The 23,211-nt window shown below is 41.4% G+C and overlaps 1 protein-coding gene across 1 annotated transcript in view; it reads right to left on the bottom strand.

Annotated features, from left to right (window-relative positions):
- cdkl5 (cyclin dependent kinase like 5) overlaps nucleotides 1–21,676 on the bottom strand; it is a 32,057-nt gene extending 10,381 nt beyond the window's left edge. Inside the window, exons 1-12 of the mRNA XM_086107161.1 lie at nucleotides 21,414–21,676; nucleotides 13,754–14,075; nucleotides 12,819–12,853; nucleotides 6,780–6,825; nucleotides 6,549–6,685; nucleotides 5,716–5,836; nucleotides 5,205–5,264; nucleotides 4,495–4,585; nucleotides 2,547–2,649; nucleotides 1,295–1,381; nucleotides 857–937; nucleotides 94–269 (exon numbers count right to left, since the gene is read on the bottom strand). Of these exons, the coding sequence (XP_085963287.1) occupies nucleotides 94–269; nucleotides 857–937; nucleotides 1,295–1,381; nucleotides 2,547–2,649; nucleotides 4,495–4,585; nucleotides 5,205–5,264; nucleotides 5,716–5,836; nucleotides 6,549–6,685; nucleotides 6,780–6,825; nucleotides 12,819–12,853; nucleotides 13,754–13,790 (974 nt within the window). The 5' untranslated portion in view covers nucleotides 13,791–14,075; nucleotides 21,414–21,676. The remainder of the gene's footprint in view (nucleotides 1–93; nucleotides 270–856; nucleotides 938–1,294; nucleotides 1,382–2,546; nucleotides 2,650–4,494; nucleotides 4,586–5,204; nucleotides 5,265–5,715; nucleotides 5,837–6,548; nucleotides 6,686–6,779; nucleotides 6,826–12,818; nucleotides 12,854–13,753; nucleotides 14,076–21,413) is intronic.
- Nucleotides 21,677–23,211: the final 1,535 nt, after the last annotated feature.

Raw genomic sequence — 23,211 nt, 5'->3', positions numbered from 1 at the left:
ATAATAGATTAGTGAAATAAATATCCATTATTATTTCTTGATATGATAATAGATCAATAGCCGAAGTGTAATTATAAGAGCTGTTCACTGGACCTTGTTGGGACTGTGTTCTCTCCATGATGGTGTGTTTTCCTCTTGGAGGAACGTGGAGGGTTGGGCGAGGCGGGCGAAGGCCTCTCTCTCTCCACCTGCCTCAGAGGCTGGAAGGCTGGATGATTCAGACTCTGCTCAGTAAGATAGCGCTCGGTTGGGTTGAGAAGCAGCAGGTTCTGATGAGTAAGACACAAGCACTTTCAAAGGGAAATCTCGCAGAAAAGGTTCTTTGCAATAATATGTGGCTCCACTAGTCTGAACATGGCACTCTGATTAATATTGCATTTGTGCAAGAATAATTCAACAGATCAATCTATGCAATTTTGCCCACCCTCTTACATTGCGAGGGCCACACACGACCAACCTCTGAAAACAGGTGAGCTGTGTGTCACTCGTCGGCCTGGTGCCCTCTTCTGTGATTAAATAAGTTTTAAAAAATAGAAACACATTTCCATAATTACTACTGTAGTACAGTGAACCCTACAAGTCATGTGAATAGGGACTGCGCCCTGCTTGGAATAGTGGGAATAATCACCTCCCCTAAGGCAAAAGGTTTATTCTGTACTGCTATGAATGCTGGCAAACGGCTACTTTTATCTCAGTAAAGGTCTTTAACCCCGCCATATTGGTCAGGGGTTTCCAGCAAACGACAGAGGATAGGTTAAAAAAATAGTTTGTCAAGTTACAAAACTGAAAACATGCAGGGGGTTTGTTGTCTCTAAATTTTATACAACAATGTCATTGGATTGTGTTTGAATTTTACCTTCATGAGATCCAACATCAAACCGCTTAAAATGCCTTGGTACCTTCTCTCCAATGTCTGAGGATGCGTAACTGAGGGAAACTGAGACACACACATGCACGCACACACGTACACACAGCGACAATGTTAATCCTTGATTTTTTTATTATTTTTTTTTCCTGCTTGTCAGATGTTCTAATTGGCTACGGTCACACATCACTCGAGGTCTGTATCACAAACAAGCAATCTACGGCACACACTCTCACGTATGTATTCATAGTAGGCCTTGTGGAACATTTTCTCCTGTGGGTAGTTTCTCATGTCTCATGAGTCACAACACTGCACTTAGTCATGAAGAAGCGAGAGAGCGATTAAGAGAGTGAAGACTGACGAGGAAGAGGGGGAGGAAAAATCATACGAGAAAGATGACACAGAGGAGAAACAACCAGTATGTTGTACCCTGATTCCATGAAAGCGAGGGTTGTTGTAGAAGAGTTTCATCTGCTCAGCAGGAAGTGGCCCAAGGACCTTCTGAATAGTGAATAGCTGTAAATAATAATAATAATAACATACAATCATTGGTGTTAATAATTTGATAGATATTGTGGTGGGGGGTGGTGTGATGGGGGAATTAGGATTGGAATTCATAAGAACCTGACTTACTGGTGTGCGTGCATCAGGTGTCTGCACATTTGATTAAATTAAATTTATTTTTTATTTTTTTGCGCACACTAAATTCAGTTGTACGAACGAATTCAGAACCTCTTTGATAAAGAAGACCCCTGGACACTACTTGTAGCACTAGAATGCCTACTAGTAGTAGTCGTTTTACTAGCAACATGCAGTTATTGTAATGGTAGGAGGAGTAGTAGTAGTAGTCGGAGGAAGAGGAGTAGTAGCTGCCATACTGATGGGCAGAAATGTTGTTCAGTCGTTGAAGGCCATGAAAGCATTTATTCCTTTGCCCATTTTAAGCTTCATGTACTGTATGAGTATGCTCTTTGTCCTCACTCATACGACATACGTATTAGGCATTTTAGTATAATAACAATAATAATAATAATAATAATACAATCATACAATAGTATGACAGTTACATGTTACAGGTGAGGTAAAACTGCACAAGTTGACATCTGTGCGTTACTAGGACCACAAGTGAAATGTTAGATGTTAACCAGTGGAATTTGGTTTGGAGTGTGTAGTGTGCAGATGTCAGCAATAAGTACAGTATACAGTTTATGCCAAAATGCCAGGAGGAGGGGGACAAGTGTGCAGAAATGTTATACAGTAGTACAAGGCAGCACTCGGAAAAAAACAAAAAAAACATTCATCTCACACACACACACACACACACGCACGCACACGCACACACACGCACGCACACGCACACACACACACACACACACACACACACACACACAATAATTGCCCCCTACTCTTTCTTGTAGTGCGATGAATTGTCTTACTAGTGAAGACAGAGCGCATTATAGTACATGGACCTTAAACTGGACATGAAGGATATCTAATAAATGCAAAACGCTTTTCTGACTTTAGTGGAGAAAATTTGAATCTGCAATATTATGATTGGATTATCTTTCTTCTCATTTTAAAATAATCACCTACTAGTAAAAGAAGAACTATTAATAAGATATACTTAGTTCTAATGCTAAAATGTTTTATTTAAACGGGGTGGGAAAGGTTGTTATCAAACCTGATCAATCTCACTTTCCCCTGGAAACAAAGGCTGCCCGTCGCTCAGCTCCCCGAGGATGCACCCCACTGACCACATGTCCACCGCCTTGCCATAAGGAGCCCTGACAAGACAGGATGAAGAAAATGTGCCACGTCGTTAACAGCGCATTATGACCTCAGCGAGGAAATGAGAAAACACGGGTGGCGGCGCTAAAAATGAAGAGGAGAGAGAAAGAAAAAAAAAGGTCATTGGTGCAGGGAAATAAAAAGTAATATGGCGTGCTATGGGAAGCGATGCTCATAAAGCAAACGGTCATTTGCAGGGGAGTGGTGAAAAAAGGCGAGCGATCTGGCAGTAGCTGAGCAGAGGTGGTGGTGGTGGAAGAGAAGATTTGAGGGGGCGGTATTCAAACAGCGTCTCAATAAGTGTTCCAGGGCATTTGCTAAATCAGGCAAGCTCACCGAGTCTACGTGACTTCAGCTATCTCCCAGCTAGACTGGACTTCTAATGCAGGACATCACATTTAACACAACATAGCTGCCTAAACACAAGAATTTGATCTCAAGACCAAAAAGGTTAATGTTGTTGTAGAGGGCAAGTCGGCGTAAGCGCACGCAATATCGATAAAACAACAGGGTAGCACGCCGATCTCCACCCAGGCTTTAATATTTGTGAAATGTGAAATCAGCAAGTGAACGACGAGAATGAGGATCTTAACCCTTACACACTGTTCATTTTCCAGGGACAGGTGTGATGTTTCATCATAATTGTAGATATCAATTGTGAGCTACAGTCTGTCTGATTTCTAAACGAAACGGATGATTAATACACAATTCAACTCAAAGGAAATATGTATTTTTTGTGTTTAAAAATTTGCTCCTTTGAGCAGGGTTAAATTTGCTCCGGTTTAAGCTGTTTTCAGGGGCTACACCGGTGTAACTTTGTACGTGTGAACGCTCTCCGGGGGCATCCCCAGTGCTGCACCAGAGCAAAAGTTGCCGTGTGAACACCCCTAAAGGGAACTTGTCCCTGTTGAAGTACCCCAGCTACAAGGGGCTGTTTTGGGAGGAGGAGCAGTAATGGTCGAATAGTCTAGATATTCTTTGTGTTAAGTGGCCCAAACTGTTTGTAAATGAACAAATTTGTATGCTGTCTGTTACCCTTATAAACAGTTTTTAAAAAACTAATGCTCCTAAAATAGTGTTGACAAACTGTGATTCAGCAATAACAGAAGTTCGGTTAAAATAACGATGACGGACTGACAGATTGGAGGGCCGCTGGCCAGTGATGACTGGAGGACTGGGAAAACTTATGTATGATCATGATTATGTTGTTTTACGCTTTCACTGTTTTGAGATTCCCCATTAGCCCATTAAAGACCAACAAATGCATGTTTTGCAAATGTGCAGGGACACAGAAAGTTCTCAAGACTGTTTCAAGTCCCCCTTGAAACCTGTTCCAAAAAAAAAAGAAAAAAACATCTGGAATGTCGTTTTATTTTCAATATTCGAACCATTGATGCCAAACTGGTTACCGTAATCTAAAATTCATTTAAGTACACATATAACAGCCTTAGTCAACACAAATTTTGTTGCACCTGTACGAAATAATTACATTTTATTTTTGGGGGGTATTTTGGGTCATCTTTGAGAGAGGAATGAAATTTTGAGGTGAAAGACTGACATTAGGGTATTTTTGTTGCTGTCAAATGTCAAAACAGGTCAAATCTGACCCCAATAGTAGGTGAAGGTTAAGAGTTAAAAGTTCAAGATTCAGATCTAGAATAGACAACACAAAGCGATTTTTCATGCACACAAAATACAAAATTCTCCCGACAGCTGTTTCTGATGTTGGTTCTCTCATATCACCAAACAAACAAACCAAAAAATACTCTTGAGTATATCGTATTTCCATGCGTAGGGTTCATGTTAATCAGTGTTCAACCTTCTTACTAGTCCTCACTCACCCAAGCAGCAGTTCAGGTGAGCGATACCACCTTGTGGCTACATACTCAGTGTAGTTGGCATCGGTTCCTTCAGAGAGATTACGTGCAAAACCTGAGCCAAGGAAACACAAGTTACGAAAAACAAACACATTTGATTGCATATCTATCTATCTATCTGTCTATTTATCTAGCTCGCGAGCTCGGCTCGCTAGCTATATGAAATGTAGATGTGTTTTTGGAGCACATATTCGTATATGACGTAGTGATACAGTGGGAAATTGTGGGGCTAGTGGAAGATGAAGGGTTTGGCTGCTTTAAGGTCAATAAGATTGTGCAGAAATAAGACAAACCACAAACAACTTGATTGGAGAGTAGCTACTGATATGCATCAGAGCTTTTGAGATTGCTCACTGCCTTACCGTGTGAAGTGACGGAGTTCAGAAAGTAGCAAAACATGCGACTACGTCGTCGCGGGCCTCTTTTATGTCCAACCCCGCTACATTGGCAGGAAGCTGAATTGACATGTTTATAAACTATGACAAATTGTGTTCCCATATTGATAAAAATCTGTAATTCTCAAAGAAAGTGGACAACCAGTTCCCATGAAAACAAAAAGCTGGGTCTGGTTCATACTGGAAGACGTGCCCATCAATCACACAAAGGGGCCTCGGAGTAAGGTGGATTGAATTGAGCATGTATGAAAATGCATTACTATGTGAGTAAAAGCTCACCAAAGTCGCAGAGCTTGAGGACATCCTCAGAGCTGATCAGCAGGTTCTCTGGTTTGATATCTGGAGGAGCGGGAGATCCAAACACAAATTACTGCCACATTTTCGCTATTGATAAATGTATCCGAATCTGGGAAAAAAGTCCACCCACTTTTTTCATTTTTATTTTTAAAAAAAATACTATTCATGAAAAATGTAAGGGACATTCGGTTTTTGGTTGAAATTTCAGGAAGACCCCGATGTGAATATATATGAACTTAGCAGGTGAATTAATTTGGACATTTTGAATGCACAAGTCCAACACATCAGTGTTCAAACGTGCTGTTCTCTAAAAAAGACTTGCACAGCAAAATTCACAGCATGCGTTAAGGATGAGAAAGGAGGTTAAATCAAGTTCACGTATATGTGTTACTGGGTATTTTAGGTTCATCCAAAAATTTCACCCAAGAGGACTGGCACAAGAGACAGAAAACCATTAACATGCCAATTAAAAGAAAATTATATATATTTTCACCTCTGTGCACAATCTCATTCTTGTGACACCAGTTAATGGCTTTGATAAGTTGGTAGATGTAGCTTCGCACTTTATCTGGGGCTGCACCATTTGGAAGTTCCTCCAACAGCTCCAGCATGTTCTGAAAGGCGTAGTCAACGATTTGACATTAAATGACTTCTCCAGGTTAACGTTACCCATCCATTTTCTATTGCACATGTTTTCTTTCAGGGTTATGTGGCAGCTGGGGTCCATCCGTTTAGACAAGAGTTGTTGTCAGTCGATCCGCAGGGACCAAGCGGCATATGCATGTGGTGTGCAACAATTTGATGGTCATTCATCTTCTGAATGTTTTGCATTGGTGCTCTCGACTGAGTACCATTCTAGGCGAACGTATGCTTTCTTTTACAGTAACCCTATGCCTATTTGTGGTTCAACATCACTTAAAGTATTGCTTTGTCGCCACCTTTTGGCATCCTGATGCCAAGGAACTATGTTGAAGTGAGCTGAGGAGCTCAATTTAGGCAAAAGTGGCATTTCGCCACCACCTATTGGCAAGTTGGTTCCTATCAACTGTGTTGAAGTGAGATGATGATCTTCATTTGGACCACTGATTCTCAGTGTGTTTTGCGTGCTCCCTCTTCATGGTAGCGAAAGAATCATTGAATTAAATGTTCAAACTTTGCATCGATAGTGACTTGATACCATTATTCACTGAAAAGAAAGTTAATATGTTGCCATGGCGATGCCTTTTTTATGTGTAACTCTGCGGCCTCAACAAGCTGAAACCTAAAAATGTGGATACGGAACAGTGAGAATATCCACACCCTCCAGTGACAGATAAAAGTGCGCACCCTCTCTACGTATTCAAAGACGAGGTAGAGCTTCCCCCTGCGGCGAAAGGCTTCCTTCAGCTCAACGATGTTGTCCTGCTTCAGCGTGCGAAGCATCTTTAGCTCTCGAAGGGTCGTCTCCTTAACCTCTTCATTTTCTGCGCGGACAAATAAAACACAACCATAAAGATGAAGGAGGGGATGATGGTGATGATGCTCCTTTTCCTTTGTGTTTGCCATTTTCCTGGTCACCTTCGCTGTCTTTGAACTTCTTGATAGCCACCAGCTCATTGGTTTCCTGTCGATACACAAGAATATGTGTCAAAGCCATGGATGGATGCTATACAATATGTATGAAAAAAAAAACAATACTCATAATGATAATGCTTAGTGTCTCATTGTAAACACGTGGCAGAATCTGAGCATGTTGTCGTTTTCCTGGCTACGTACTTGATGCCTCACAATGGACAGGAATTGATTCGCTGTATGAACAGATGGACGGATGTGTAAAAACAATGCAGAGGGGAACAATTTAACTGAATTTAACAGATCGAGTACTTCCAGTATATAGCGACAAGAAGCAATTATTTCACTGCAGGGCACCCACACACAGAGCAAAACAAGAATAAACCATCACATGCTGGCATAGTTAAAATGCATCTTCGGTCCCTTCGGATTCTTTGTACAGGTTGGTCTCGTGACCCCGCTGAATTCAAAATTTTGGTCAAGTTCCAGATTCAGCCTTCCAACGTGGCTTTTGCTGTCCTCCGATGATGTGCTCAGGATTTAACACATCCCACATTTACTGGAACGTCTTGGAGCACGTTCACAGACAGCTTCAACAGAGGCCTGTATTGTTGTTTTTGTTTTTTTCAGCAAACATGCACAATAATCTTCAAAATCGTCTTGGAACCATGACTTCAAACTTGATTAATGACATTGATAGACCGACTGTGAAGTCTACTCAGTTATGCTATCACAGAATGTTGTACAGATAAATGGATATGCTGTCGATATTTCCCACTTGCTATATATAGATCAATTGATGTACTACAAATATTTCTCACTTGTGGACTAATTTTTACAAAATTACTAAGGTCCAAGTATGATGATTTCAAGCACCAAAATACAATTCAATAAATGTTAGGTACCCCCCCCCCCAAAAAAACAAACTTAAAATACCCTAAAAAAATCAGCAACATTATTCACTTCAACCTGGGACCAGAAATTATTTTACTCAATTACAAAAAATACGCATAAAATGTCTGCTTTTGTATCGGAACATCAAATGCACAGCCTGCCACTGCCACCACGTTTTATGCAGCCAGAAATAATCACAAAAAAAGGCCAATTTTTACAGTGGAGAGGGAAAAAAACAACACACCGATGTTTCCGACATTTAGGAATCACCAAAAAGGCAAAAAGAAAATTGAGATGACCACCAGTCAGCTATGAATCATTCTGTGTGCAAAGGGGAGTCTTGCATGTGGGAGAAGAGACAACACTTGCACTCATCAAGAGGTTACACACACATTGTCTGATCATGTGATCAAACAACACCCAATAAGTGCTGGACAACAATTCTGTTTATCATGTCTCCATGGTGAAAAGTGATTCATGTCAGTATCTCTCTCAAAGATGTCAGCTTACACAGTGGAAAAGCCCTCGTTTAAAAGGGGAAGCCGTTTTTTTTTGGGTGGGGGAGTGCAGAGGGGTCTTCCATGCTCTTTGTTGTTGGCTTGAAATGTCATCAGGTTTATCATTGATTTGAGTGTTTCGTTATAGTTCTTTGTTTTATTTTATTTTTTAATTTTTTAAAATGTATTCATCCATTTTCTGATCCGTTGCTACAACATTTCAAAGGAACTTGTGGCAATAATGCATGGTCACAAAAAGACAAATTTGACATGAAATAAAGGCTTTGCATCTTATTTTGTTTTATGCTGTTTTTGGAAATGCATCTTTTATATTATAATATTATAAGCAGGAGACGACAATCACATTTTTTCCCTCCCGATTTCAGAATCAAAATCATCTGCATTGGTCGAGTGTGTTAAAAAATACACAAGGAATTTGTCTTGGGTAGTTGGAGTCAATCAAATCTTGTGGTACAGAGTGACAGAGCTGGAAAGATGAAATCAGTAATGATGGCACTCTAGAGATGTGCAAATTGGCATCTCATAATGAATAACAAGTCTATTAGTTAAAATGTTAATGACAAAGGAAGTACTGGAATGTCTGCTTGTTATGGTGTCCATAGAACAATGCAATAGTACCGACCAGAGGGAAGGAGCTGGTGGGGTCAAAACTGTAAGTGGTGTCCATTTTCTTAGTTCCACGCTTGCTCAGAATCAGACCATGTCTAAGTGGCCTGCGCAGGGTAAACATGAGGTATTGTATTTATGAATAAGCAAACAATATGTCTCAAACCATCAGAATCATTGTATGATATTTTTGAACACATCCCACTTGTCGGCACAGCTATGGCTGGGAGGCAGTGGGTCGGGGGTAAACGAATGATCAGGAATGGGAAGCGTTCTCCAAGTTCCCGCTTCATATTGTAAATGTGCTTAGTTTGCGAATAGTGTGCCGTATTTAAAGGGAATTCCTTGCTTTTATGGGCAATGACGGACCTAGTTTGTGACCGCTCCCACAGCGGCGCAGCCCTCCACTGGCCTGCAAAATTACCAATATTGACCCTAACCCACTGCAACTAGTTCATGGTGCAGACTTTGCTCATGATAGTGAGGGGTACGGCTTTGGTCAGAGACTCGAGGGATGTTAGGATGAGAGAAATGAGACTGCATTCAAATCTTGCTAGCAGTTTTACTGTGGCGTAAACTTCCAGGCATAAAGTCCAGTTTGGCTGTCTTTACATTACCTACATATAAAACAGTTGAATGTTATTTGCACAGCTTACAATGAAATGAAATATATTTTTCAGGAATAAAACATCGGCCCTGTTTTTGATCAATTCTTGAGCATACTCCAGTATTACATTTTAATGTTCATGATGGTTGAGAATTAAACGTTTTAGAACCACCAGCTTAGATTCTTCTGATTCTAATTCTGAAAATGCTCCAATTAGAACAAAATTGACACTGAGATTTAATGATTGAGTAACGGGCAGGAGAGGGACTAATGAGAACTACAGGACATGTGAGTCTCCTTCGGTCATCTCTTGTGTTCCAATGCCTCTCGATTGTGCTGTCTTCGAGAGGGGTCAGACAACAGAGGTGCCTCAGTGTTGGTGGTGCATAGCAAGGGGCTGGCAGCGAGATCTCCCACACAAACCCACTGTTTGGCTCAAGACGCTTCAGAGAGCGAAAATAAAAACCCACATCAGGTTAACATATTGTCTGAGGAGAGAAAAATAATTCGCTGACAGGTTCTTGCAGCAGAAGCTGAAGGCAAGCGGATGTGAATTGCAGAGGGGGACTTCCCCATTATCAGCGCTCACGCGTGCTGCGTTCGAGCTCTGTGACAGCATCTCGGAGGGTGCTGATGATTGTTTTAATCCTGTGCGGCATCTCTGACCTTCACTCATCAGCCTTTGGAGTCACTGTGGTGTCAGCAGAGTTATAAATAACCACTGACTTTTATTCTGCTTAGGCTCCAGAATTTCTCAAAGCAGTTTAAAATTTGATCATTCTTGCCACTATGTGATACAGAATACAAGGGTTTAGCTTTTTTAATTTATATTAAAAGTTGATCACACATTTATTCTTAAGTTAACTAATAACGGTATTCTGCTGCTTTATTTTTTGCCAACGTACATATTTGTTTGCCCATGTGTGATGTCACGCACGTTGATGTCACTGTGTTCTTGAGACGAGTATCCTACTCTAGCTAATACACCAATGAGCCTGATGTGACGGCGATTTGTTTGTGTTGCATTATTCAACTACTGTATACAGTCATTGATGAAACGCGGGTTCATTATCCTGCGGTACACTAACAAACACAAAGTGCACGTGTTCACAATCAGCGGCAGGTTTTTGATTCAGCATAACTTCTATTTACAACGGCATTTAACTGTGTTTCATCGGATTAATTCACAGGTCATTCTAGCACTGAGAAATCGGCGTCAGGAAACACTGGCTAGCATGTAGCTTGTGCTATTATCACTCCCAAATTGAAGATAACACATAAGCCTCCATACACACACCCACATACGCTACAACACTTAGACAGAGTGGTAGAACATTGCACAAACGCTGGCACGCGTTTGCTCGCCTAATTAAATATTCCCTCCAAGTCGCACCATAACGTACAAGAATACATTATTTAGATGTACACATTTGGAATGCATTAAGTTAAGTGCCATCACAGTCACTCACTTAGGTCACGGACCAGTAGCTTTTTCACGGTTTCCTGTGTTCGTATGATTGACTTAAAGCAATTCCTGCTCGGCTTTCGGCTCTTAATCGGGTGACCCACTTAGTATCGGCAAGGTCTACATATTCAATTCAGTCCCTCCTCCATTCCATCGCGCGCATGCTTCCAAGCACGCTCACTCTCACGTTGCCTCTCTTGTTTGCACCCTCCTACCCCGTTTGTCTTTTCCCACCATTCCAGCTGAGAAAAGTAAAAATAACTGCTCTTGTACAGCAATTGTACGACTAATCCGGTCAGGGTCTGGCTTCACGTGAACATGAATTGCATCGACTTCATGTCAAAGGGAATCATGCGGCTGGTCGCTCCTTCAGAAAAGCAACAATCAGCTGCCTGGGTCTCCACTCAACATGTTTCAACAGCATGACATGGAATGATAAGAAACATCATTTGACGAGCTCATACTGAAAATACTCAAAATATATTAGGAAGTAACCCGATGTTGAAACCCTGTTAATGTTTTGGAAGTAAAAGCCAAGTGACTGAATAGAATAAAATGATGTGCTGTTCATTTGTGGTTACACGATACGGATATACAGTACCACCCATCCATGCATTAGTTTTTAGTGATCACGGGTCACAAAGTCAGCCTATTCCAGCTGACTTTGTGCGAGAGGCTGGGTACACCCTGGACTGGTTACCAGTCTATCACAGAGCATTACAGAAATAGCGTACAAATCAAATCTATGAGAAATCCCTCTGTAGTAGAAATTGGTCACCCCAAAAGCTGATACAGTAATTGATTAAGAGAAGTAGAACAGACTCGTCAATCCTATGTGGCCCTTTTGCAGCTCTTACTAAAATTAAACAATTCATATTATCACTCCAGTAATAGGATTTGGATATTTGTGTTCATAATAGCTAGAGTAATCTTCCTTTAACTCCAATCTCAATTTGGTCGCGACATTGCCTATTGAATAAAATATGCTTTCGAAACACGATGGGAAACACTGACCTCCATTTACAACCTAGATTTAAATATTTGATCAATAAAATGGAATAAATCTATTCCTACAAATATATTCTCTCCAATTCGAGAGTTTCGTTTGGCTGCACTGCTTCCACTACTTGTATGCGGATGATGAATTTGATGTCCAATCAGATGTCAGCCTTTATGTGTTACCTTGTCATTCCAATCTGCCCAGGGGCCCGTGTAACTTGTAATAATATGTACGATGTACCAAAGTTAGCAAGGTGGAGTTTCATGAAACCAATCACATTTCAAATGTATCCTCACAAGGCCAGAGCACTGGCCCTTGTTGATGTCAGCAGTTTTCTGTCCTCTGATTGGTTGATCAAAGTAAGCCAAGTTCGACTGACAAAACACAGTTGTTGCAATCTGCCCTCATTATTCAGTTCATCCTGAAATTCCACCGAAAGCACAATATCTCTAACATTTTGTCGGGGTGGTGTTCACTGTCAATTATTCTGTTGGCCCTCTGGTCACTCTGGCATGTCCTGTCTAACAAAATCTCATCTTCCCTTGCATTTCAATTGGAATGTAACTTCTGTAAGAGTGCCTAGCAATCTGTGTGAGTGCAATTCACTCACGCAAGACTTCACAGCCTGTCAACATTGCCGATGCTTTGATAAACATACTGCTGAGAAACCGCAGGCAGAGGAAGACACACAAGCATTCATTCTATAAAGGCACCATTGGAAGTGCTATTCTTGTCAAACCCATGAATGTCTTGCATTTGGAAACTTCCTTCAAAAGAGCTTCTGGAAATTAATCAAATTGCACATGAATATGAAAATTGACATTCATCCATTTTTACATAATTTTCCCACTGAACTCTGTTGTAGTTTAACCACAGCAAGGATGCCTCAAATACAAACTGTGAAATTTCATGTCATATAAATAAATGATAAACCTGCAGTGATGAGAATTCTTACCTTATGTCTGCACTTGAGCACCACTCCATATGCGCCTTCATAGAGAAACAGAAAAAGAGGATCAATAAGCCATGAGTCTGTGATGTGCTTTAAAGGTGCAACCTCATAATTATGTTGTGGCCTCCCACACATGCACGAGGTGAGAAGCAGCAAAATAAAAATACAGACACCGTTTGGCATACAAACTCTCCCAAACACTTCTTTCACTGTTTTTACTAGTACTGCAGTGCCTTAAATATTGCACATGCAGATATCACAAGATTGAAAATGAAAACTAATTCCACAAATTATTTTATTGATTTTCTGAAACCCTTTCTTAAAGGGGAAGTCTACCCCCCAAAAATCCGAAACAATAATATGTTCTATGCAGCCCCACTCGTCTAAACACGGTATACCGACTAATATTGTGCATGTGGAATATGAATTAAGCAGCAAAATCCACCGTTTTTTTTATTCATTGAGGGGGCGGCGGCCCCGGGCATCCTCCTGAGTTATCTCATTGCACTCTCAAAGAAAAAAATTGACTGGGCAGCAGTACAATACATGCCACACACAAAAAAAACCCAACTTGATGCATGTGGATCAACCTGCCAGACATGTAACGTGTGTCGAAGACATCAACAGTAAATCTCGATATCGTTCGTCCCCTCGCACGCAACCTCCCACTCTGCTTTGCACGCCATTGCCTTTTAGTTTACTGTAGTAGGTTATGATGGTCATACTTAGAGAATCGAGTATTTTGTGGTGTAAAATAGATGACATGATTATCAGTGTTGTTTGCTTGTTTCATCTGCACAGTGATAGAAATCTCACTCACACAACATAAGCACACCAGGGGTATCATAAAGATGAGATGAGAATGACCTCTGTCCCCAGTGGCCAAGGCACGTGCACGCCTCATGTATGAACACATGCAATAACATCCAGCAACTCACCTTCACCCACAATGCCAAGGACTTCAAACTTATTCATCACATCACCGTTTGGCGGAGCTTTTCCAGCAGGTGAAACGTGACGCTTGCGTTTTAGCGGTGACAATCTTTCCGTGAGATGGAGATGGAGGCAACTGTAGAGTCCACGACAAATGCGGTGAGCCTCTGACCACACCCCATCTTCGTAAGTCCTCTTTGTCTTCACGTCCCCCGCCGCTTCAAGCTGCTGCTCTGGTGCATGTAAATGTCATTTTCTTTTATTTATGACTCCCGTTTTCTTCAGGTTATTCCTCTCTGTCTTTTTGAAGGTTCCACTCAGCTGTGCCTGGAAGATGAAAACAAACATGCCAGAGGTCAGAATACTGTATGCTGATGAGGGAGCGAAGGATTGCAGGCCGGTATGTATCGCTAATTGTTGTCCATCATATAGTGTACTTGTTTGCTAATATGGTTTTGTCATGTAGCTGTAGAATCTATCCAACAGTCAGTCTAGGGCCATAATGACTTTGTTCACTGTACTTAAGTAGATTAATGAGATACCTGAGCTTTACTTGTGATTTATTTTCTCACAATTTTGCCCTTTTACTCCCCCATTTGAAAACAGATAACTGTATTTTCTACTCCCGACCCAATAGGGTTCAGAGTAATGCATCAGATTTATGTGACGCTTTTCTGGACAACTGGACACTCAAAGCGATCACAATGGCTACATTATTCATGCACTCACACACTCACATTATGGTGGTGGTAAACGATGTTCTGGAGCCACAGTTGCCCTGGGGCAGGCTGACGGAAGCATCACTGCCAGAGTTGCGCCTATGGCCCCTCCGACAACCACAAAACATTCACATCCAGCCATGCACCAGTGTGAGTGGCACTGGAGGCAGTGTCTTGCCCAAGGACACAACAACACATGACACAGACAGAGTGGGAATCGAACCGTCCGGTTACTGGCCACTCTTACCTGTCAGCCATGCCTGCCTACACCCTGAACTGGTTGCCAGCTCATCGCAGAGAACTCATACATGAACAACCATTCATGCACACAATCACATCTAGGAACAATTTAGCGTGTTCCATTAACCTGCCATGCATGTTTTTGGAATGTGGGAACAAACCCGAGTGCCTGAAGAAAACCCACACAGGCACAGGGAGAACATGCAAACTCCACACAGGAAGGCCGGAGGTGGAATCAAGCATTGAACCTCTGCTCTTTGAGGTCGGACTTGCTAACCAGTCGACCACCGTGCTGCCGCAGCTTTTGTGATAGCACTATAGAAATCTAAATGTGTGTGCGCGTGTGTGTGTGTATGTATATATATATATACACTATCTGCACTCCTACTTAAGTGTGAGTACTTCTGGCAGCAGGACACAGCTGTCTTGTTTGAAGAAAACAAGGCAAAGTCTGATACAAACTGTTGCAAGCTAAACAGGAACAAATCTCATTGTAAATGTAACACAGACTGTTGCGAAATGAAGAGTGAAGTGCTCCCTGGTTGGCCAAGTTAACGTGTCTCTTTCAGAAGGTAAAGGTTTTCATTGGTTGTCAGCGCTGAGCAAATTGACTTTGTATTTCTGCAAAAGCTGAAGTGTTTTTTCTCTGTTAGCGTTGGCTTCAGCTGCCTCAACGAAGGGTACTAAAGTGTCATTGGTAGAAAATGTATTTGAAAACAATTGAGTGTTTATTGTTGAATGATTTCAAGACAGTTTCTTCCTAAGGTTTTGTTTTATATAGAAAAGTAATGAGTGTGAATTCTCTTCATGATCATGCCAGTTGTCTTTTTTTCCCAATTGCCAATTCTCAAAGGGATCAGTCCAAGTTCCGCTTCTTTGTGTAATTCCCTATATAAAGAATGTCACATTCTTGGTCCAGATGGTGGTTAACTAGGACATGAAAATGTACAGAGATGCAGCATTTCCTTGAGGACATCTATAAATCATGGGTGACTTTAGCATGACTTCTGCACACTGAACCTTCCCTGTCCTTTCAATCTCATCAGGCTGAGGCACAGGAGGTGGCAATTAGGATATTCAAATTACTTACCTAATTTGTACATCCATTTTTTGGTGAACTCACTATATCAGGGATTTTTAAGTGATTGTCTTTTATGGTGTGCCTTCAGGCCTTCTCTGCGGACTGAAACATCAAAAGTACTGACCTGCATTTAAAACATTGTATACATTTGTAAAATATTTTACAATTTTGTTTCCAACAATCTTTTGTCTTCAGTCCACCTTGCGCATCTCAAAGTTATTTGTGGGTTATTGTTATTATTTTCTTTTTTTATCCAGTCAGATTTCAGCTTCTCTGTGTTGCTATATTGGCGTACACTTCCCAAGACCATCAGCCGCAGGATTTCAGGCCCCATACATTTGAAAGAATGAGAGATATTTTTTATTTTTTTAGGAATCTGAACCATACAGATTTCAGATTCAGTATAGGGTGGCCTGCATGAATCCTTCCGGGTAGGTCGGCACTTTTCCGTCCTCTGATTGGTTCACAGCCATTCGTGTGGTATTCATTCCATGAAGCGGGCACCTGTACGTGACTGAAATTTTATTTTCAAGGTTGGTTTTTCAAAAAAGAAAAGAAAATCTGAACATTGTGAGGCCAAGTCAAAGAACGTTTGCAGCTGGCTTGCTTGGTGGTAAAGGATTATTTGCCCCTTTCACAGTAGCCACATAACTATGTCGGTCTACAAATGATCACTGCTACTAACAAAAGACGATGGAGTTTGTCTACAATTAACATGCATTTTTGCTGAGTACAATGTATTTTATTTAAAGCTTTATATTCTTATGACGTGTTATTAGATAATGATTGTGCAATGTTGTAATGGAAGTTTGACAGTTGAACTACTTTCATGACCAGGCACTCTGGCTGCTGGTTTCCCGGAGTTACTAGCCACTCAGCATTTTGACCAGAGAGAATTTCATATGCAATTTAGAGCAAGAACAAAAGGCAGAGATGGTGCATAACTACTAAGTTGCAGTCACGAGAAAATATATGAAGTTTGTATGATTTGCTGCTCCATGTTAAAGTCGCAATTCTTTGAAGCTTTATAATAACAACATCGATGCTAACTTTGTTAGCCTGTCTATGGTGCTTCACATTGTAAATTAGCATTACGCAAGCGGACAAAATGATATGCTTTGATTCAATTTGGATGTTTAAATGCACAACAGTCCTATCATAGTATCATCTTATTTTCATTTCCTCCAAGTGATGTTATACGAAAGTCCCCCATAGCTTGACAGCCAGAGTGAGAACAGGGGCAAAGTTATACTCTGTAAAGTGTGTCTTAATAAGATGAAATGTGTTAAAAAGATGTGGGAGCTGTTGGCCTAGAACTATTTAAAGACGTTGTCAAGGGACAAAAAAATGGCTTGTAAATTTGACATAACACAGAGAAAATTATTGTTCACAAGCCTGCCAAATTTAAATGACTTAAAAATGTGCAAATATTTGAAAAAAAATAATAAAATAAAATACAAAATAAAAAACAAGGCTCCAAAATTGTGTGTCTTTGTTATGTGGGAACCCACACAACACAACAACACCGTACAAGGCGCCTACGTATTGGATGACCCCAAGTTCCTTAACTCGCAAGCCAGGGAACGGAATAATCAGTTCATTTTTCCTTTAAGTGTCTCTGTTGTGTGGATCTTCACATGGCTCACGGAGCGAGGCTGTGGAATACTAGATGGACCCAACGCCTGTTTGCCCGTCAGTCAGTCCGTGAGTCCACTAGCGGCTAATAGCTCGGTCTGTGTGCCATGCATGGCATAACACATCAAGAGAGATGCATTTTTGGGAAGTTGTAGGCAGCTGACTGCACATTTTAATGGTAGAAATGCCGCAAGGTTTTATTTAGGTCACTTGCGATTATAACGGATGTCCACCGATGAAAAGAGGGTGTGCTCAATACTGACAAACAGGGATGCTGCAAAGCATAGTCTAATTGTGCGTCTGGGAGGAGTTTTCTTTTTGGGGCATTTTCTAGACGTGCAGAGGTGGAAGAGGGTGTTTGCGGTGGTGTGCGCCATTGTGGGAATGTAGTGAAAGGACTTGCCAAGTCCATGCAAAGTGAATTTACAGTATAAGGGGGAAAAATGCCAACCCTTTAGGGTACCAGTAGTCTAAAATCTAAATTAGACTTACCCCGGCACTAAATTGATGATACACCAGTTTTGATGCTGAGCGCAGTCTAATTTCTGTCACCAATTTGTCAGGAAACATTGGGGGCTCACCAGTTGGAATTTACAGCGGACACAGCTGGAGTGTTGATGTGCATTCAGGGCTGGAGCGCAAAGCGACGTGTAACGCGGTCTAAAACCCCGTAAACTAGACTTGCTCTGGTACGATAATAAAGATGCACCTGTTTTTACGCTACGAAAATAGGACCCTATATCGTAACAATTCAGTACTAAATCGTTCTCAGTCTTTGCTTTGGTTTTCAGCATTCATCTTCAAACAAAGTCCATATATTTAGAAACAAATCATGAAAATTACTTTACAGGGTAGCCTATATGTTATTTCATAAATTTATTTAAATTAGTTTCAAAATTAGTGTGTGGGCTAAAGTATTGTTTTTAATGTTCCCTCTATATTGCAGATTTTCACCTCTTTTCGTGTATCTTGAGCATATTCCCCCATATATCAACAAGTTGTTTGCCATTAACAGTTAAATTTTCACTGTGCCTTGAAGATCAATTCTCCTGGCAAAGTAATAACTGATCAGTCCAAAAGGTCAATGTCACCCGTATACATAAATTGAGCTGGCAAGAAAACGAACGCACTGACACGACCCATGAGCCAGAGCCGCATGCTTTGTTTTGGACGAGAACAAGTACTCAAGAATGCATGATACTAAACAATGTTTCAGCATTAGCAAGATGAACCCGGGCGCCAGTTGCCCAGCTGTAGTAGTCTGGAGCTTTCTTCTTCATCAAGGGTGCTCGAGACAGTCACTCATTCACACGGAAACAGCAGCTGTGCCGAGTTGCCCCTCAGTGTCTCGCTCAAGGGCACTTGGGTGCATGAAGAGCAGGAAGTGACTCATCCATACGTATTACAAGACCACACACCACACCTCCTGAGTCACAGACACCCATATTGCATATTGCTACAATACCAAACAATATATATAATATAATGTCCTTTCTCCACGTCTAATGGCTAGGTTTTCCTCACCACCTGTTCTCACTTGTCAGCACTGTTCTTTGTGTCAATGAATCAGCTCCCTCCAGCCACTCTTGTCCTGTTCAGATGTGCCTCGTTGTCTCATCGGTTTGTGCTCACAAAAGCGCTCACACTTGGTACTTAAATCTACAGATACATGTGTAGAAAAAGAACTGGTTAAAGCAGAGGTACTAATTCAACTTCTGTAAGTAGTAAGATGGTACGTAACATTTTGTATGATTCTATTTATTCATTTATTTACATCCAAAGTCAGGCGCTGGAGCCATATTGTCACGTGACATAAGGTCACTATGCAATGCAATGCAACACAACAGGGACATTTTCCACAGAAACCTCACAATATGTATTTGATGTTGATCTAACCTTATCACTATAGCCAATGAACTATAAAAGCAATAGACAACATCATCCTCATTCATTCGTATTCCGATCCGCTTTATCCTCACAAGGGTCGTTGGAGGTGCCGGGGCCTATCCCAGCTGTTTTCGGGCAGTAGGCGGGGGACACCCTGAACCGGTTGCCAGCCAACCACAGGGCACACAGAGACGAACAACCATCCGTGCTCACACTCACACAGAGGGACAATTTAGAGTGTTCAATCAGCCTGCCATGAATGTTTTTGGAATGTGGGAGGAGTACCCGGAGAAAACCCACGCAGGCCCGGGAAGAACATGCAAACTCCACACAGGGAGGCCGGAGCAGGGATTGAACCCATGCCCTCTGCACTGTGAGGTCGACACGCTAACCACTGGACCACCGGGCCACCGCAACAGACCACATTTCTTTTTCCTTTTACCAAGGTAGTGCATTCAAACATACAATTTTTGCCACCAAACACATTCTCAAAGTTATTCATCAATTTAAAGTAATGGTACTAAATGTGGTTTAATTAATATTTGATTAATAGGGTTTATCTCCTTCTTGCATTGTCTTTCTTGTTTATTTGTTTGTTTGTTTTTGGGGTGGGTGATATTCATACACCTGGCTTGGCTCCCTCAAAAAAATCACCCCCAAAAAAAATCCACTTAGAAAAGGCCCAAAACTGACCAAAATTAACCCAAGGCAATTCCAAGAATGGAGGCAACATGACATCCATAAACCCTGTGGCATGGATTTAACGAATGACAGAGCAGTGCCATAAAGCCAAAAAGTGTCCACTACCAAGAGCTATAGCGAGTAAAACTAAGCTTTTGTCCAATCAAAACATGTCCCTGTGGCTTTGTTACCAATGTGAATGGTGTAACAAAACAAACAAAAAAGCTAAATTAGATCATGATGACAACAGAAAAATTCCACTCAGTTGTATGTTTTTTAGATGAGATTTGAAAATTGTGGGGGGCTTTTGACTGAAGATATTTGTGACAAAACATTCAAGGCGACAGCATAAAACAGTTCTGGGTTGGGGGAAAGCTTGCTTCCCTGAATCTTGTCGCTTTGTCATCATGTCTGTGCTGTCCTTGTTTTTGTTTTTTGGTGTTGTTTTGTTTTTTCACAAAGCCTTTTTATGAGATTCGAAAGTGCAAATATTTGTTTTCAAATGTAGGGGGTAAAAGTAAGAAGTCGTCAGAAAAATCATTGCTCGAGCAAAGTATAGGTACCTGAAAAATCGACTTGAGTACAGTAACTGATTATTTGTTACTTCCCAACAACAGCTATGTATCCAACACTTGATCATCATCTCCACAAAACACACTTTTAATGATGTTGTGGCTCATGTGCCTGTGTGGGCGTCTTCCTATGCAGTGCACTCTCCACTCTGCCACATATCCTTCCAGGAGAAGCGATTGAGGCCATCGAATTATACGCTCCTGCCACTGAAGAGTATGAGCCCATTAAACAAACCTTTTCAAAAAAAAGCTGAGCAGCTCTATAGGTGGAGAAACATCCTCGTGACAGTCCTGATTTGTGTGCGTCTTGCATACCCAGAAATCAAGAATGACTTTGATACCGTAGATGTAACAAACACGCCTCCCGCGGTTATGCGCGAGAGAGATAAGAAATGTGATGAAGAGACGATGTGCGGGATGTTGCACGGACACCGCTGCACCGTTTAACTGCGTTGCAGAGCGTGCCACCATTCCAGCACTGTGCACGCTTCTCCCTCAGACTACTCAGCAACCGGTGCATAGATTATATTCCGAGTATGCTCACGACAACGTTGCGCCGACAAAGAAGCGCGAATCAATCAGCACTCTCAAAGCCTTCAACGAGCCATCACTAAGATGCAAAAAAGCCGTCCGAGACGATGCTTTGTGTCCATCTGTGTGTGCGCGCGTCTGCGTGTATGTATGTGTTTACCTTACAGATGTGAGGTAAGGTTGCTCAAGCAGGCGTCATGAACAGTGGAGAGGATGAGATTGGAAAATGAAGAGCCGTGTGTGTGAGAGAGTGAGGAGACAGAGGGGAGAAAAAGCCCAATCAGGCCTATGCGTCGTGACATGATGAAAAATCACTCACTCAATGGACGGAGGTGAGAGCGAATCCTCGGTCAATAAAACGCCGACGACGGGGCGTAAATTGCATGTGACACTTCTTCCCAAGCTCCGCGTTCACTGCCTGGGTATCATCAGCTGGTTCGAGCTGCAAGTAGGTCTTAAAAAAATTGTCAGTCCGATGAGCGACGCCGCTGTGAACCAATCGAAACCTCGCAGCATCACATTCAGCATCCAACATCATGAGCCGGGAAGATGACATACAAACTTCGGATTGGAATCGAACATTTTAAGGATTAGTCCGTGAACGCACGTTTCGCCATCTCTGAATGTTGTGTTCAAATCATGCGGCAGCCTGTCCTCGCTCTGCACCCACTGCCCACCCCACCCCGCATGAAGGTAGTAAAACCACCGTGCATTTGGCCCTTCTGCACTGGAAAAAAAAGTCATTTGTAAAGGTTACATCGTGTTAAGTTGGAGTGTAAATGTAAACGAAAATGGCTGGTAAAAATATAAGTGTTGAGTCACGTCCTTTCCATAAGTAAAAAGGAGAGAAAAAAGTGCAAACTCAGAAATGTACAGTATTTAAGTATAAAGGCAGATGTGGTAAAAGTACTCACACTCAGTACTTAAGTAAATATAGATACAGTACTTGTGTAAAGAAAATGTATTTATGTAAGAATCAGTAAAAAAAAAAGCACATTTAAGCACAAAAGATGAGGTGGCAAAAGTACTCACACACTGCGTTTAAGTAGAAGTGCAGGTAAAAAGTGGAACTGATTACACTTCTTTATAATTAAAAAAAGTACATGCTCTGAAATGCACCGTATTATAAATAAAAAAAGCAAAAACTCTGTACTGAGGTAGCACTACAGATAGATACCATTGCAAAAAATAAAAATAACAGTCTGGTAAAAATAGAATCACTGATAGAAAGTAAGTAAAAGTTAATAAAAAAGTATAGAATGACAGGTATATAAGTATGAAAGCTGAAGTGGAACAAGTACACCCGTTGGATGAAGTAGAATTACAGACAATTATTGGATTGGATTGGATTGGATAAGCTTTATTGTCAAATGTACTGTATGTGTAACATACAGCACAGATGAAATTTCTTCCCTTTCAACATAAAACAAGAGGAGCCGCTGAGGGTGTCCGCACCGCTATCAAAAGAAAAGTTAACAAAAAAACGTCAAAATAATACAAAACAACACATGAGACACAGACAATCGTACACTTTAACGACTTTCCTGCATACACTTTGTTGTCTGAAGCAGTTATAGATGAAAGAGGAGCGAATGAAAGTGTTATAAAACAAGTTATAGATGAAAGAGGAGCGAATCAAAGTGTTATAAAACAAGTGTGATAAAGGTACAAGTACTGATTCAGGTACAACACAATCCAGCATTCAAATTAAATCTCAGATGGCTCAAAAATTCCTCAAGAGCTACCAGATTTTTTTTCCTGTTATAAACTCAATTATTTTTAAATTTAGAGGTATATATATTAAAAAAAAATCCTCGTCTCACCCCCCCCCCCCCCCCCCCCCCCCCCGGGTGGTGTCCGTCCCTCATTCAGCTCGGGTCCTCTACCAGAGGCCAGGAAGCTTGAGGGTTCTGCGCAGTATCCTTGCTGTTCCCAGCACTGCACATTTCTGGACTGAGATGTCCGATGTTGTTCCCGGGATCTGTTGCAACCACTCATCTAGTTTGGGGGTCACTGCCCCGAGTGCTCCGACCACCACAGGCACGACTGTCACTGTCCAGGGTGAAACATCCAAGCCCCATGAATACATCAAGGAGAAGGCTCCAACGGATGACGTA

This window comes from Hippocampus guttulatus, chromosome 3, assembly GCF_054856545.1.
Source record: "Hippocampus guttulatus isolate MCC_2025c chromosome 3, RoL_Hgut_1.0, whole genome shotgun sequence".
NCBI classification, from domain to species: Eukaryota; Metazoa; Chordata; class Actinopteri; order Syngnathiformes; family Syngnathidae; genus Hippocampus; species Hippocampus guttulatus.
Note: the sequence above shows the minus strand (reverse complement) of the source record. Positions and strands in the feature narration are given on the sequence as shown.